This window comes from Cynara cardunculus (genome assembly GCF_001531365.2).
Source record: "Cynara cardunculus var. scolymus isolate 2C chromosome LG 15, CcrdV1, whole genome shotgun sequence".
In the NCBI taxonomy this organism is placed as follows: Eukaryota; Viridiplantae; Streptophyta; class Magnoliopsida; order Asterales; family Asteraceae; genus Cynara; species Cynara cardunculus.
Window position 1 is genome coordinate 17,554,945 of NC_037542.1, and position 16,735 is coordinate 17,571,679.

A 16,735-nucleotide genomic window follows, 5' to 3' on the forward strand; every position below is an offset into this window, starting at 1 on the left:
ATAATTTATTTTATTTTTATACATTTATAAAAAAATATTTTATAAAATTGTTAATCTTTTTGACTTTAAAATATGTACAATAGACTCTTAATAGCTAAGTTTCTAACAAAATGGTTGAAAATTAAATGAAATTAATTCTTTTAAAATAAATATGATGGTGATTGGTGTCTATTTATTCTTTGAATGGATTTTTTTTATGTAATTTAAAAATGGGTTTTATGTGAATACTTAAGATATTAGAACATCTCTAACAACTATTTTAAAATAGAGAAATAAAAAGTGATGAATTTTAGTAAATTTTTTCTATGTCAACTATGTTATCTTGTATGCTAAAATATAGAAAAGAGGCGAGGGATTGTAACAATCTCTTAATTTAAAGAAATCTATAGAGAGAGCAGTTACTATTTTAATATTTTCCAATAAATAAGAGGTATTTATGATAAATGTTTAGTTGTTTTATTAAATATATCAAATATTTTAATAATATAATTAATATTATAATTGCCAGAATAGAATTGTAGGAGTTGAATGTAATTTCTTTTAAGGAATTTTGTTTCTGATACTCTACTTTAGAAAAAATATAACATAGTTGTTAGAAATGTTTTTATATAAACTCTGATTAAAATAGAAATTTTATTCAAAAACAATTAAAAAATGAATTTAATTGATGAAATTAATGTTATTTTGGTTAATTTCCAAACTCAACGGTCCAGATGATTGCCACGTGTCATTCTGTGTTCTGGTGGAGCATTATATAACGACGTGCGTGCAAGGCCCGTTAATGATCCACACGTATAATTGATTGATTGAAACGGAAAGAAAACATCGACATCTTCCGTTATATTTTAATTTTTATTCAAAAAACATTTTTTATTTGTTGATTTTTTTTGAAATATGAACAAGAGTAAATTACATTTTGGTCCTTGTGTTTGTTAATTACTATTAAGTATGGTCCTTATTTTAAACGAATTACAATTTTTAGTCCTTGTAGTTATCATTTTGTTTCGTTTTTGGTTCTTCTGACTAACGATAGTTAAATAGATTAGTTAATTTTTTGCTTCTTTTCTCTTTTTTTTGTTTTTCTTTATCTTAGTGTAAAGTAAATTACAATTTTATAAAAGATGGTTAAACAAAAGTATAAGGTTGTAAAGTGCAATTACACTGAAGTTTACATTTTACTTTTGAACATCAAAACGTCCGCTTAGCCTCGTAGATATCAGTACTAGGTTGGGAAAGTTTCCAGACCTGAGGTTCGGTAAACAATCTTCTGTTTATGACCCACCTACGCAGCTAGTCTCACACATTCTTTGCGTTACTGAATACTCCAGAGCCGATCCGTTTCATAACCAGAGATTTTAGGCTCAAGAAATCAAGATTTAGGTTTTCAGATTTCAATCGAGTAGAGAAGATATGCCAGATCACGAAGACTCGAAGCCTGAATCGTTCATGGAGAAGATAACGGAGAAGATACACGGTCACAAGGATGATTCTTCTTCCTCTTCAGATTCAGATGACGATAGTAAGATTTCGGCCATCAAATCGAAGGTTTTTCGCCTATTTGGTAGGGAAAAGCCTGTTCACAATGTCTTCGGCGGTGGAAAGCGTATGTTATTGACATTACTTCACTTCTTTTTTATGGATTTTGATTAGTATGATGCATAGATGTGTTTCCACTACTCTTAAACCCTACTTGCTTTATTTACTTCTTTGATCCTTTCTTCTGGAGTTATTTCTTCGATTTTTGTTGATGATTGGTGGTAATTGTTAGAATGATTCAGACATTCAGTTGTTCCATTTCTGAACAATCTGTGCGCTCATATATGTGAGTAACGCAACACACCTTACTGATTCGCAACCGGATATCAATAGCGTCGTTGACGAATAGAAAATCTGGACGAGAATCAGCTACATCGCTAATTTAGATATGGGCGCTGATTCATGGACCGGGTTAATTTTTTTGTGAAAATTGTTGATCTTTTATCTCCAATTATGATATTAAGACCTTTTCATCTTGAGCTACTCAGTAGTTCGTGTATGAAATCGTAGGATATGATTAAGAATTAGTTGGCTCCAATTTTCTTACTTTCTTTTACAATTATTGATCTATCACTAATAAGGTTTGAAGGATGGAACAAAACCTACATTACCTTCTCTTGGCTTCTGCATCTAGATCTAAACCTGGCATATTGTTAATTTGTTATATTTACAATTTCATCTTTGATTGTCTATAATTTAAGCAAAGGAAGTGTCTTTTTCTTTAATAATTAGTTCATGCTTTATGGGGGTTTTTCCCGTTAAGATATTACCTTTTACTTCATAAAGGTTCCTGGTATTCCATTTATCTTTTGCTTAATGAAAGCTATATGTTAATAATTAATAAATAATAAAGTGGATTGTAACTAAGCAAAAGGTGGGTTTCTCATGGCTTTATAAGCTGTCAAAGGTGACACTAGTGGGTGTCAAAGGTTCTACTTGTATGAAGTATAACATCACCGATTTAAACTTGCTTAAATGTCATCACTGAAGCCCCTTCCTTTTAATTATCTAACTTGCTATTGTTTGTAAAGCGGCCGATGTGCTTCTGTGGAAGGATAAAAAGGTATCGGGTGGACTTCTAGGTGGGGTGACGTTGATCTGGTTTCTTTTCGAGGTTCTGGAGTATCATTTTCTGACTTTGGTTTGCCACAGTATCATCCTTACACTGGCAATATTCTTTTTGTGGTCAAATGCCTCAACATTCATCAACAAGTGAGTGTTCTTGTTTTACAGATTGCCATCACCTGTCTGATACTTGTTTACTCTTAATTTCCGTTTATGCATGAGTGAATGTTTCTATGCAGGTCTCCACCAAAAATTCCGCATGTTGTGATTCCAGAGAAACCTCTTATGCAAATTGTCTCTGCCCTGAGGATTGAGATAAATCGAGGTTTTGCAGTTATACGAGATATTGCTTCAGGGAAAGACCTGAAGAAGTTTCTATCTGTAAGCAGCTTCTTGCTGCAATCTTTTAGTCAATTCTTATGTTTTGCATTCTATATCGACATTTTTGCATATTACTAGCATGTTACTTGGTTTTCTTATATTTCTGAGTGAGGATCGGGGGCCTAATGGCTACTTTGTATATACTTGCTTCTTCAAAGTTTTAATGGTTATATGTATCATTGTTGATTAGGTTATTGCTGGCTTATGGTTTGTGTCGATCATCGGCAGCTGCTACAACTTTTTGACATTGATCTACATAAGTAAATCCTCACACCAACTATCCCATCTTCAATCAAGACATTTTATAACCACAACACTAATTTCTCGAATTTTGATGCAGTATTTGTGGTTCTCTTCTCGGTGCCTGTGATCTATGATAAATACGAGGATAAGATCGACCCGCTTGCTGAGAAAGCATGGATTGAAATCAAGAAACAATATGCAGTACTCGATAAAAAAGTGCTGAGTAAGATCCCGAGATCGATGAAAGAAATTAAAGATAAGAAAAAGGCTTGAGAATGCAACTTGGTTAGGTGTGTTTTTATAACTCTAAAAATGGTTGTCAAATCTTTCTCATCATTGTTTTTTAATCACATATGTTTTTATGATTTAGGGTTTGTGGGGTTGCTAATACAGATTAATATCTAAGACCCTTTTACCCAATATAAGTTTCTTGGTTTTCTTAGAGTCATGGTGATTGTTCTTATGTTTTTATACATGGTGTTACAGTTTTTTTCTTCATGTGGCACTTTGTTTTGAAACCATACTAGTATGATGTATTATGTTTTGTTTTTCTGAGAACAAAATTTTGTTGGTGTTACCGTTGAAAGTGCCACCTATGGGACAAAAATAGCCGATTAGACAAAGTGATTTAACCTTATAGCCATATCGTGACCCACTTTCACTTTATATAGCCAATACTTGCGCAGAAAGCTTACGTTTGTGCGTAAGGATTGGTTTTCGACCAAAAATAAGACGATCATTATGTAGAAAGTGGATTTTCTGGGTAAGGATCATCTTTCTGCGAAGGATCCTCTTTTTTTTTCTTTCCGAAAATCATATCCCTTATGCATATGCGTAAAGATTGGCTACAAAATGAAATGAGGTCCGAGTTTGATGAGGTGCCTTCTATAACCAACGTTTTCATATTCAGCTAGTGGGTATAAGATTCAGCTCCTGACAGCCGCTGGCTGGAAGGACTGAAATTCACTTTGATGGTTTTTGAATGGATGTAGATTGGTTTGTAACAACCCGTTTCATATTGTTGGAAAATTAGATATGTGGTTGAGTTTCTTATAAGTTCAAAGTTGCAAACTAAAGTGATGTTATTCATAGATATGATTGTGGAATCTAACAACCAAACCCTTTGTGGATCTCATATTCATGTCATAACAGTTGTGTTTGTGGCCTGGGTTTTATTTGACGTCGACTACGTAAGAAGGGACTAGAAAATGGACGATGATTGATATTCGAATTTCACCCACTTATGGCCACTCTTCATTTATGAATCTAATAGCATCTTGAATTTCAAAATTTATATTTTATCATAGTTGTTGGAGATGTTATAACAAGTCAAATATCAAATAAAGAAATTGAGACAATCCTAGGTTAAACGACCTATAAGAGCATCTTCAACGGAAGTTCTTATAAGAATCCCATTTTTTGTAATTTGTGTTGTCACCTCTTTGTTGATCCAACTTCTACAATTAAGAATCTCCTTCTTACAACTCATATTTGATTTTTTCAACACCAATAATAATTATAAGGTCGGAAAAATAAAATAAAGAAGTAGCAAAAAGTCACTTATCACAAACTTTAAAATAAAAACCAAAATTCTTATATGAGAACCCAATACCTAAAGAGGATAAGGCTCTTATAAGAACTCTTCACAATGATAGCTTTACAAATCACTTTTCACTTTTTCTTAATAAAAACCTTACATTGAAGATGCTCCAAAGACTCGTTTATTATGATGCTTATGTTATGTTCAAACATTACATCTCTGCCAACTATGCTCTTTTAGGAATTAGGAATTAGGAATTTTGATGATTAAGAAAAAAATTAATGGAGAAAATCTCCACATTTGAAAGAAAACATGTCATATTAAAAAAGAAAAGATGCATGCATAAAAATGGAATACAACATACATTAACACCACATATAATATAATATAATATCTCATTACCAGTTGCCTATAGCTAGTACAAGTGCATTATTACTGTCTTCAGAAATAACCAAACACCAGACAGATCCAAAACGATACATATTTTGTAAATTTATGGGAAAACAACACCACACAATCGTCCTTGATTAAAAAGAGGGATACCGGACCCCTCTCGTGTAATTCCAAGCCACCCACCTGCCCTCTCCAACTGACCCATAGTTTTGGTAACAAACAACAGATTAATCATTAATCCCTCCCAGGCTCTAATGTTTTTGTATGCTCGCTTAGCGCGAGTAGCAAGACTTCTTTCTATCTTTCGTTGGAGGTTCGGCACACTAATGAGGACATGTGGGGGTAGTCATTATGTTTATGCAAAACACACTTACAGGAAATATGACAATTGTTCCTTTTTCCTTGAACCTCCTTCCCCGTATTGCTCGTTCCATTGCTTCAGCTCGCTCATTATGGATCCCGCGGCTGAAAAACTAGCCGCCACCTGTTAAGAAGTTCCAATCAGAAGAGAAGTCAGTGCATCGTACATAATAGTGTTGACCACGATACAATAAATCAGGCGGAGTCTACCACCATGCGGAACGAGATGCATCCCACATTCAGGGCCTGTTCGTTAGCAGCTTAACGGGGCACACAGTTTATTTGCAGCTATATATGACTGTTTGGTAGTGGCTTAATGATGTAGAAAGTGACTTATTCAGTAAGTTTCAAGAGGAGGGCTTTATGCAAAAAGCCAAATTTTCCTTGTCCCTCCTAATTAAAAAAACACGTTCCTTCCATATATGGAAAAACCCTCTCAAATAAAAACATTCCCAATGTATGAAGACAAATAAATCCCACACAAACAACTTTATCTATACAAGACTTGATGGAAAACCAACTTAACAGCCCCTCAAGTAGATCTATCTAGATTTAAAAAGCTTATCTTTCCACCCTAAGAGTGATAAGTATAAGATATATGGAACACCATCAGATAACTCTCTCTTCCCAACCCATTAGAGCTTTTGAAGAGAGGAGTGGTTCCAATATGAGACTCTAGCGGGCATAGATGTCCCCGTGTATCAAGTCCCGGTAAACCTTGACTCTGATACCATGTGAGATGTGGAACCCCATCAAATTACTCCTCAAAAGAGTCGTTGAGGAGGGAAGAAAGGTTCCGACATATATTGCAGTAGAAAGGTCCAAATCTAGTCGATGTGGACTCTAACAGGAAGTTTGAACTATGTAAAACCGAAACTACAATACTATATTCAGCTACCAACTACTTGTCTAGTTGTGATGAAACTACACCCTATTTGTCATAGTATACTAGAATTGGATGTTGATATTGTTAGATGTGTAGCATCTACCATACATGATACAAACAGTAGTAGATTGCCAGCGTTGGATCACTAGTAGATTGATCTAGTGTCGAGCAAAAGATTACTAAACGAAACTTCATGCCTATAGATCTAGATGGTTCACTCGCAATCAATTGATCGATAGATAGGGAAAAAAAAACCTGATTCTTGGCTTCCCTAAAGTCGTCCATCTTCAGCGGCCTGATAGTAATCACTTTCTCCTTCCTAGTTTCTTCTGGAGATGGAGGCTCTTCACCACTCTCAGCTCTGCGTTTCTTCTCCTGCAATTATAGATACACCGCTAGTCAGCCACTTGTAACGAGAAAAATAAAATGGTAGTTGTGAATGATCATGATACTCACGATATCCTTCAATCTCTCTTGTTGTATCAACTCCCTAACAGGTCGATAAGCAGCAGTGGTACACAAATTCTGTATTGTCAACAAACCCATTGGTTAGGGGCTGTTTGGCAGTTGTTGAATGGTTTGATGTTGAATGGTTAAGAGGCTCTGCATGATATAGTGCAGATTGAAATATGGTTGTTTGGTAGCCATTCTGAATGGACAGTCAGAGTGACAACAAATTACCATTTTTACCCTCTTTAGATTTAGTTATGAATGAAATATAGTTGTTCGGTAAATATCTGAATAAAACAAGCATAACATTACCTGTTCAAATTCTAGATTAAACAAAAATATAACAATCAAATTATTATGTTTCTGAACAATCCTTAGAATTAGGTAATCATGTGTGTAGATGAATGCTAATTAAACAAAAATACTACCTTCAGATCACTTCCAGAATATCCTTCAGTCATGGTGGCGAGTTCACTGAAGTTCAATCCTTCTTCGATGTTTTCTTTTGCCAAAAGAGTTCTCAATATCATTCCCCTATTTTCTACAGATGGTAGACCAACCATGATCCTATCCATGATCAGAGAAATAATATAAATTTCAAGTTAAGTTTACTGTAAAACTCAAGTTCTTTTAAACATTCCTGACTGTAATCACAAGAAAATAGGACTTTCGATATGTGGTAGAGTGGTAAAATATAAACATAAAAGTCGGAATTACATATATGTGGAATGATTACCTTCTCTCGAAACGTCTTATAATTGCCTCATCGAGGTCAAAAGGTCGATTAGTTGCAGCAAGAACGAGAATCCTTTCACCTGGCTTAGTCAGTAGTCCGTCCCAGTGAGTCATGAACTCATTCTTAATCTTCCGCATTGCTTCATGCTCCCCGGCTCTTGACCGTTGACCCAGCATACTATCAACCTCATCCACAAATATGATTGTTGGTGAGACCTTAGCTGCAAGAGTAAACAAGGCTCTGACATTCTTCTCATCTTCACCAAACCACTTTGAAGTAATGGTGGACATGGAAACATTGATAAAGCTGGCTCCAGCCTCATTGGCAATGGCCTTGGCAAGCATAGTTTTCCCTGTTCCAGGAGGCCCAAATAACAATATTCCTCGGCATGGTTTTAAAAGGCTTCCGATGAACAAATCTGGTCTTCGTAAAGGTAGCATTACTAGTTCTTGAAGTGAATCTTTAATGTCATCTAAGGCACCAATATCGGAAAAAGTCACACCGATCTCACTTGCTGGTATGACTTCAGGCCTTATGCGCTTCTCAAACTCATTGTCGGGAGGAACATCCTAAAAGAAAAGAGAATCAAAGTTTTACCTCACAATAAATGGTACAAGCATAATTAGAACCACAAAATATGGGGATATTTTATGGAATGAGTGATGAGACGGTAATTTAGCTAAATGAACTCATGCCAGGTGCTTTTTAAAACCATGATCTTTTGACGGGTTTTTAGGCATTCTTATATATGGAAGTGACATTCTTATGTTAAGTAGTCACATTCTCAAAACTTGTCAAAACGGTCATGGATTGAAAAAGAAACCGACATAAATTCATTTAACTAAAGGACCCGTTATTAGAAGAATCAAAGAGAAAACAGTAAGACTTTTGAGGATTTTGGACTTATCAAGAGAAAACAGCAACACTTTTGGGGAATTTGGACTTACTGGAGCTTTAGGTGCTGGGTTGACATTATCGCTGTTCTTGGGAGCCAACACTTCTGCTTCATTAGGACTGGTGCTTTCAGCTTTGGTTTCTGATTTTGGGGCAGCAGCATCTTTCCCCATTGTATCCTATAAAATGTGCAAGTGTTGCAATAAAAATGAAGACGCCACTCGATGAAGAAAGAAAATGGTACTCAATATAATGGACAATCTTTTTTCCTTAAAGATTGAAATAAAGGATTTGTTTTGGATGCCAACTTCTAATCCTAAAAGTAAAAATAGAATACAACAAACCTTCGAGGTGTCTTTCTTAACAGATTTAGCTTCCTGGAACAGACTCAGTCCATGAGACAAACTGTTTTTGTTCAAGACATTAAGTCAGCCCTGTATACACACTTTCAGAGAACCAATAATCATATAATAAGCTAATCTGACCTTGCAGTAGAAATAACTAGTTTCCCATTTCGGTACTCAGGATTCTTAGTATGTGTCAGATGATACGAGATAGCTGATACGACGATTTCCTCAATGTAGTGACTAAGATCAATTGTGTCAGCCACACAAATAGAGGCAAGATCATCACAGTCAAGATCGTTGGCAGCAAGTACTTCACTAATGTGATTTCTGTTATCCTGAAATTGGATCATCTTCATATCTTCTTCCAGTTGACTCTTCCAACTAACAAGATGATTTTCTTCTTGTGGAGGTTTGATTTCAATGATGTATGGGAACACAGAAGTAATCTTTTCATCCACTTCTCTGTAATCTTTATCAGAGTCCACAACTTGTGACCCAAGGATCAGTATTGGTCCAGAAATCTTTTGTAACATTTTCTGGAACAGGAAATACAACTTTTGGGATCTGCATAGAAGCTTCTCAACATCTCTAAGATACAAGACAATAGGATTGTTTTTGGATATGAAAGTAAGAACCTGCAAATTCAGGGAAAAGGTTACCGGCAAGGCAGAGAAGAAAGACTTGTGCAGAGGACAGAGAAACTAACGACACAAGATTATACCTTGTATAAGGTTTGTACGAAAAGCTTCTCGTCAAAAGACAAGCTACTCGTGCGTCGAAGTGGAGCTGAGAAGAAGGAAATGCCAAAACTTACCATAAGCCCAACGGAAATACAAGTCATATTTGTAAGACTTTTAACATGAACTTCAACCAGAACAAGCTCAAAAGACCTTTCTGTTCTCCTTGTAACACTGACCTGCTTATTAGCACTGTTTAGCATTAAACTATGTTTAGTTATGGCAAACAAAAAGATCACCCAACAAATGAGCTGATTAACCATTAATTGAAACTGTAAAGGTCCAACTACAGTTCTTTAAGAACTGACCACTGTTCAATTTTGACTATTACAGGACTCCATAGCTAATGAAACTTCAGATTTAAACCCTACTTCGTAGGTGGATTTGCTATAGCGCCACTATCAGCTTACACCTGATCTTGCAATACATGTAAAGAGCTCCCGATATATCTGATTTCTATTAATCTTGGATAAGATACTGTACCTGGATTTGGTGGAGTACATTTTGAAGCAAGTTCTTCCATATTAGTTGATGAAGATGCATTTCTCCGAAGATTTGGAGGATTTGAGAAAGCTTCATTCCCCCTAAAAATAAAGAAGAGAAGTGAAAAAAGTTGCTCATCACATTTATAAACTTCCATCAACAGCATTTATGCCGCACCTTGATCCAAAATCAGAAACACTGCTCTGTCTACGCAATGTCCCTGCAACACCTATACAAATAAAATATAAGCATGAACAGCAATAAATAATTTTACTACACAACACCATAAAAGCATGTGAACATTTCAGAATTTAGAACTAAATAAACATCAGCAGATACCAAAAGAAAATTACAAAGTTCTCTTGGCCATGATGTGGAGATTATCCTCATTGTTTGATTGGCATATCAAGATCCATGTACATTTGAGAGAACAAAGGGGGTTCTTAATGCCTGGATAGGCATTCCCGGAGTTCAGGCTTGACAACTAGAGTGCTCCGCTCACATACATAGAGTCTGTAACTCCCCACTAAACATGACACTTATACTTGTGAAACAAATTTCATATTATAAGTTTTACATGTGAAACTCACGGTTCTCAACAGTTTTCTAGTTCACATTTGATTTGCCTCCTATCTATATATTGTGATAGTCAAATCTAGAACCACTTGAAGCTTAAATGGGTAACTTCTTGAATGCATAAGAAGCTAGATCATGCCTCCACATGCTAGTTTATCAGCCCCGATTAAAAGGCAGTTTCAATGGGACATGTAAACTGTGAACAGAACAACTTGAATTAAATACCTTCTATTTCCTGTTTCGATTGAAGCATAGATAGGGTTGATCCAAATAAGTCCGACATTCTCCCCAAGGTTGTTTCTGAAGTGGACCTTTTGAAGGTCTACAGCAGCATGTTAGTGAACCAATACATAGAAAAACAGAATAATATAGGAAGGAAAACCATTGCATGTCATGTTAACCCAGCAATTATAGGATTTAAAAGATGTGCACAATGCTTACAGTATCTTTGGAGGAAGCACCATATTTGCTCTGTACCTGGCAAAAATCAAGACCGAGGCATTAGTACATTTAAACGGCAGGAAATTTTCAATTAACAAGCTCACCTTTAGTGAAAAATCATTGACATCCAACAGCAACAACTTGGCTTCAAAATAGTGAGCCAAAGCCTTGGCAAGCATTTGCTGGTAAAGTTCTGTAAACCCACAATAGAAAGACAAATTAGTGAATGCAGTTAAGATCAATTCAAGAGTTACAGAGCAGCTGTTTAAAAAATTTACCAACCTGCAGGCCCTGACAACAATATAGTTCGACTTGCCGGAGAAAGGTTCCTTGTGTGCTTGGAGAAGTCAATGTTCTTCAAATAAACAAAGGCCGCACTTGTAAGTAAAACCCTCGTCTGCTTGCTGTTTAAATGGTGAAGAAAAAATAGCCATTATTAACCAAATAATCTGGGTGAATTCAATAATCTAAATGGGTAGAGAGCTCCTGGAGTTCGAATAAGATATTCATGCTGGCCAACTTTAAACATCCCAAAACCTTTGTTCTATAATTTATCTGTGAGTCCTTCCTATGCACACCAATACTTGCACATAGTAACGTAAGTTCTTCCTAAGTATTTATGTTGTTTAAAAGAATTGTTCCCCTGCTACAAGATTGTCACTGAATATGAAAAAATTAGACTATAGCTTCATCTCAAGGAACAAACTCAATCTACAGTTTCCAACTTCTGCTAGTGGGCGTTGGATGTTAGTCAAGGGAGCCTGTCATTGGTCCGGTTCCAGTAATATTTACAGCTAATTAGTTTCAACTTACTTAACTCGTATAACGATATGAGTGTCTGTAGATTGATAAGGTACTGGGGGCAGCTCATCACAATGATGGTCCACGGAATTCAATTCCCCTACATACGTGTAAATCAAATTTACTAAAGAAAGAAACATAGACTGGTCCACCAGGGTGGATTATAAAAAAGACAAACATGGTGAATCATCTATTGTTAAAATTAAAAAATAATACTTTTTTAATGAAGGGCAAAAATCAAGCCATGTGTTGTGTGTATCACCAAAAACCTAAATCTGGATAAACTCCAAAGTTCAAACGGATGCTCTCACTGACATCTATCCAGCAAAATTATCATATTCTTATAAGGAAGATGTCCAGAATACCAAACGGATAGATCTGACCGTCTGATTCTTTGCTCGTTTACGGATCATCGTTGATATGATGATACCATGTGTGATAAATTGTGGTTCAACCATGCATGGGAAATTAAAACTTCATCCTGATCAAATTCGGTTTTCACAGCGCATACTGATAGAGAAAGCATGATGCATCCTAAATACCTGATAATTTGAATTTGATGAAGAAAGAAGTGTTAACACAAACAAGCACAGACATAAATCAAGCCTATTACCAATTACCTTAGGTAATACGGAAATTCGTCGAACGTGATTTTGCTGTCTTTGCCGTCCACGATCATACTAAGCATCTCACGCTCCATTGTTTGTGGAGTGAGTCCGTTTCCTGATGAATCATCACCGCCAGTCCACCTACTCATCGTCTTCCCCATTCCAATCCCAACTCCTACTCCTATTCCCACACTCAAAGCTGACATGAACAAGTGCTTATTCTCCATCTTTCCTGTTTCGTTTCAAACCCTAGCTAATCTCTTTCCGAGTACAAGATTATTCACTCCAAGATAAACGAACTGAACTATAAACTCCTCCTCCAACAAAATAAACTTAACGGTGTGATAACAGAGCAGATGATATCTGATGGAAAAAAATTTCACAGAACTTGTACCAAGAGAGGAAGAAATTCTCCAGAATCCTATGATCCGAAGCCTGATCTGTAACTTCCACGCCTTAGGTATAACTGAAACTATCGAGAAACACACCACAGTCCACAAATTTCAAATTATCCGCAAATAGATCACAGCATGAAGGAACACATCATCCAAATTGATCAAATCTCGCCTTCCAAATCAAACCAACAGCGCCGGCCTGTCTCCTGTGTGTTTCTATATTATAATCATATATTTTCTGCTATCATCGACACACATAAATTTCATAACAATCGACACTTTGCACTCTCTCTTCTTATATATATACCTATTTTTTCTCTCTATAGATAAATTACAGGTTTATGCATACTATATCTTGTATAGCTCCTGCACACAACACACACACACACACAAACACAAACTGTGGTTGATGAAATAGAGACAATAAGTCAAAGTACCATTGGTGAACAGTAGAAAACGGAAGAAGAAGAAGAAGAAGAAGGGCGTATCCTCCGGCGGCAGCGATAGAGGCGGTGGGAAGGAAATGGCGGAGGCGAGGGTGATTGTTATAAAAAGGTGGTGATGAGGTGCTTGCCGCTTTATTGGGGGTTGGATTTCCAAGGTTTGAAATAAATTAATGGCGGGGGTGTGGTCCTTTCTTAACTTCACGAGTTGCTCACGTGCTCTAGACTATATGCCGAAATCATTAATCAGTTAATACCGAACAACACCTAAGTTCACGTAAATATTCGGTTTTATTTTTTTAGTATTTTTTAATTAAGTTTTTGTAGAAGACTAAGCCTTCTGTGTAAAGATTGACTAAAAAGTAAATTTAAGTTAAAAAATGACTAAAACGTGAAATCACCTTTCAACTTTGGTTATTTATGTATCTTTCCCCAAACAAAAACGTGTATAGTAATATTTTAACACATTTATAATTTGATAATGTTTGAGAAAATTCAAAAAGCGTTTATATTTTGAGCAAGGGTTCGCTTACCAAACATGTATTCGTTAAATGTTAATTGGGTTGCTTATCTTATCAAATGAACATGACAAAAGCTGATAATCTTACCTAATAAGAGTAATGACAAGAACCAAACGTTATCCAGTAAGTGGGGGTGACGACTCTTATCCGATTAGAGTTTACTGAGTAAATTGTTGTATATGATGTTGTTTTGATGAACTAAAAGAATGACAGTGTTGAATCTTATTGTTAAACAATTACCGAGTAAGTGTTTATGTAGATGGTTTCGTAAGTCACTTAATATATTTTTTAAATAAATAAAGCATTATATTTACCAAAAAACCCAAAAGTATTTAATATCGGGAAAATCACCATAATAACCAATTTATACCTAATGTATTAATAAAAGAACCACTTTTCAACCTTTTTTTTTTATACAAAATGACCACTAGGATTTCCCTCGGGGGACGATTTGACCAAAATGCATCTGATTTCAAGGACAAAAATCATATATTTGTCTGAAAAATGAGAGGATCGCCCCCACCTATTCCAGGATATCCCCTGAGGGCGATTTGACCAAAATCAAACTAGAACATTCTCTAATGAGAACATCCTATGACGCACCTATTTTGACAATTAATAGATGTTTTTCGGTAAATGGAGGATGTTATTTTGTCTGTTTTAGGACCAAATGTAGTATATTTATAAATGTTGTGGTTTTTTTCTATATAAAATCAAATATTTTTACTCTCATAACCTTTAACCCTTAAACACAATCTAACATCATATACACAATATAAAATCACGTCAAGAATCGTAAAACTTGACTCAAAGATTTGATTTTTTATAATAATAAAAAAAAAATTGATGTGAAAAGCTGGACTACTTTACCATCTCTCTTCGACTGATTTGTCTTTTACCTATTTATTATTATTTACCTCTTTCAATAAAAATAATAATAAAAAAAAAGTGTCAACTGTTATGCTTTTTTGAACGCAGGGCTCAAGAGGGCATGGAAACTAGGCGGATTTTGTAATCCCAGACCCTGACCCCAGTTTTTAGTAATAGCCCTTGGCCCCACGTCCATGGCAGGTACATGGATTAGCATCTCGTCCCCGGTCAAACCCCGATAAAACCTCAGTCAAACCCTATGAAAAATATATGTTAGTTTGATTTTACCAGGGATCGCCGGCCTCTGTTTGAGTCTATCAAGGATCCTGCGACCCATTTTAGCGAGGAATCCCCAACCCCGTTCGGGTCGAGTGAGTCGGGTTCCCAACTGGGTCGGGGCATATCACCATCCTTAGGTTCAAGACACCAAAATTCTTCCCCCCCCCCCCTCTCTCTCTCTCATGTGGCAACTTGATTTTGTAATTTTTTCCTCCCTTAAATCGTCAAATCGTCCTGAGGGGGCGATTGAAGTGGTTATTTTGTTAAAAATGCCTAAAAAGTAGTTATTTTGTTAATATAAAGTATATAAATTGATTATTTTAATCATTTCCCTTTTTAATTAAGTATTTAGGCATTTGTTTTAAAAATTGCATTGTTATACAGTAAGTTGTAAGGAACTAAATAAACGAAAAAAATATATCATTAATAATTAAATAGATATTTTAAGTAATTAAAATTAAAATGTGATTTTGAGACGTATAAATATAAAGATGATTAGAAATTTTAATTTATGTCCTTTATTAATTTAAATATTTATTTTCAGCGATTAAGTTTTTTAATAAATTAATCATTTAAAAAATTTCATTTAAAATGAGCCTTAAAACATTAAATCTGAATAAATAAACAATTAAAATTTTAGAAATTAATACTTACATCCTTTTAAATTAAAAGGGATAAATATAATTGGTTAGGAAAGTTTTAAAATAATAATAATAAAAAATAACCTAAATCAGTTTTACTGTTATTAGACCTTATGTTATTCAAATCAGTAGCACCCAACCTCATCGCTCCCTTTTGTCATCGTCAATTATCTATATCGTTCATTGTTGTTATTGGCTCTTACTATCAATCTCTCTTTTTTTGTATTTTTTTTTTGTCTTTCGATTACAACAATTTAGTTGAGTACGTGTAAACAGATAAAAAAAGAGGGGAAATCGAAAAACAAAAAGAATGTAAAAGAGATGGAGATTGGACCAAAGAAAGTGATGGATGGTGATTGGGAGATTGGGTTGGCAAGGATGGAGGAGAGCTATGACATTGGATGTGTGGTATTTTTTTTACTTTAAAATCTGATTCAAATATATTTTTTTAAATTAAAAAGATAAGAATAATCAATTTTAAAAAGTTAATGATTTATTTATTCGAAAAATTATTCAAAAACTTCATTATCTATACTATATATATATATATATATAAATATCCTAAACGGTTAAGAGTTGAAATTTAAGAGTTGAAATTTAAGAGTTACAACTATTTATGCACCATGCACAAGTTTTGAAGCTAAATACACCTATATAAAGCTTCCACATTTCAAACATAATATTAAAATCAAATTATCTTTAATTTTTAAGTTACATTTTACACCATTATAGTTAATTATTTAATTTACTTTATATCTCTTTCTTTTTTATTTTTTATTTTACATCATTATCAAACATAATTATATATTAACTAAAATATATTAAAAAAATACGTTTCACTTTTTATAAATTATAAAATTATAATCGTCTCATCAATGCATTCAGAATTAGAGTATTTTTATTTTTCGATTTAGTCTCATATTATTAAATAACATAAATATGTAGTGAATTATTTTCAAAATTTTCATTTTATACGTTATAGTTATCATATTTAATTTATTTTATATTTCTTATTTTTTTTAATTTTTACACTCTTAATTTACAAATTTAAAGTTGTAGAAACCGTAAATTTAAATCCATACATTCCAAGATAATATTAAAGATCAAAT

General features: G+C 34.5%; 2 protein-coding genes across 9 annotated transcripts; one reads left to right on the top strand and one right to left on the bottom strand.

Moving 5' to 3' along the window:
- Window positions 1-1,200: 1,200 nt before the first annotated feature.
- Window positions 1,201-3,802, top strand: LOC112527620 (reticulon-like protein B1). Its single transcript, XM_025138361.1, has 5 exons — window positions 1,201-1,603; window positions 2,568-2,748; window positions 2,841-2,982; window positions 3,173-3,242; window positions 3,323-3,802. The coding sequence occupies exons 1-5, from the start codon at window positions 1,411-1,413 to the stop codon at window positions 3,496-3,498; spliced, it is 762 nt and encodes a 253-aa protein (XP_024994129.1). The 5' UTR covers window positions 1,201-1,410; the 3' UTR covers window positions 3,499-3,802.
- A 1,341-nt stretch (window positions 3,803-5,143) lies between these two features.
- On the bottom strand, window positions 5,144-13,424 carry LOC112527537 (spastin). Of its 8 annotated transcripts, none has more exons than XM_025138230.1 (18): window positions 13,310-13,424; window positions 12,490-13,078; window positions 11,351-11,472; window positions 11,173-11,261; window positions 11,069-11,104; window positions 10,853-10,949; window positions 10,229-10,271; window positions 10,052-10,152; window positions 9,722-9,760; window positions 9,553-9,617; window positions 8,970-9,466; window positions 8,829-8,889; window positions 8,538-8,663; window positions 7,591-8,159; window positions 7,283-7,421; window positions 6,861-6,929; window positions 6,660-6,779; window positions 5,144-5,642 (listed from the first exon to the last, which is right to left on the bottom strand). In XM_025138230.1, the coding sequence occupies exons 2-18, from the start codon at window positions 12,702-12,704 to the stop codon at window positions 5,529-5,531; spliced, it is 2,502 nt and encodes an 833-aa protein (XP_024993998.1). In that variant the 5' UTR covers window positions 12,705-13,078; window positions 13,310-13,424; the 3' UTR covers window positions 5,144-5,528. The 8 variants fall into 8 exon arrangements, with proteins under 8 accessions (XP_024993998.1, XP_024994001.1, XP_024994002.1 ...); XM_025138233.1 differs by having other exon boundaries at window positions 8,970-9,395; window positions 9,722-9,747; window positions 10,229-10,280; XM_025138234.1 differs by having other exon boundaries at window positions 8,970-9,367; window positions 10,229-10,280.
- Between the last annotated feature and the right edge of the window lie 3,311 nt (window positions 13,425-16,735).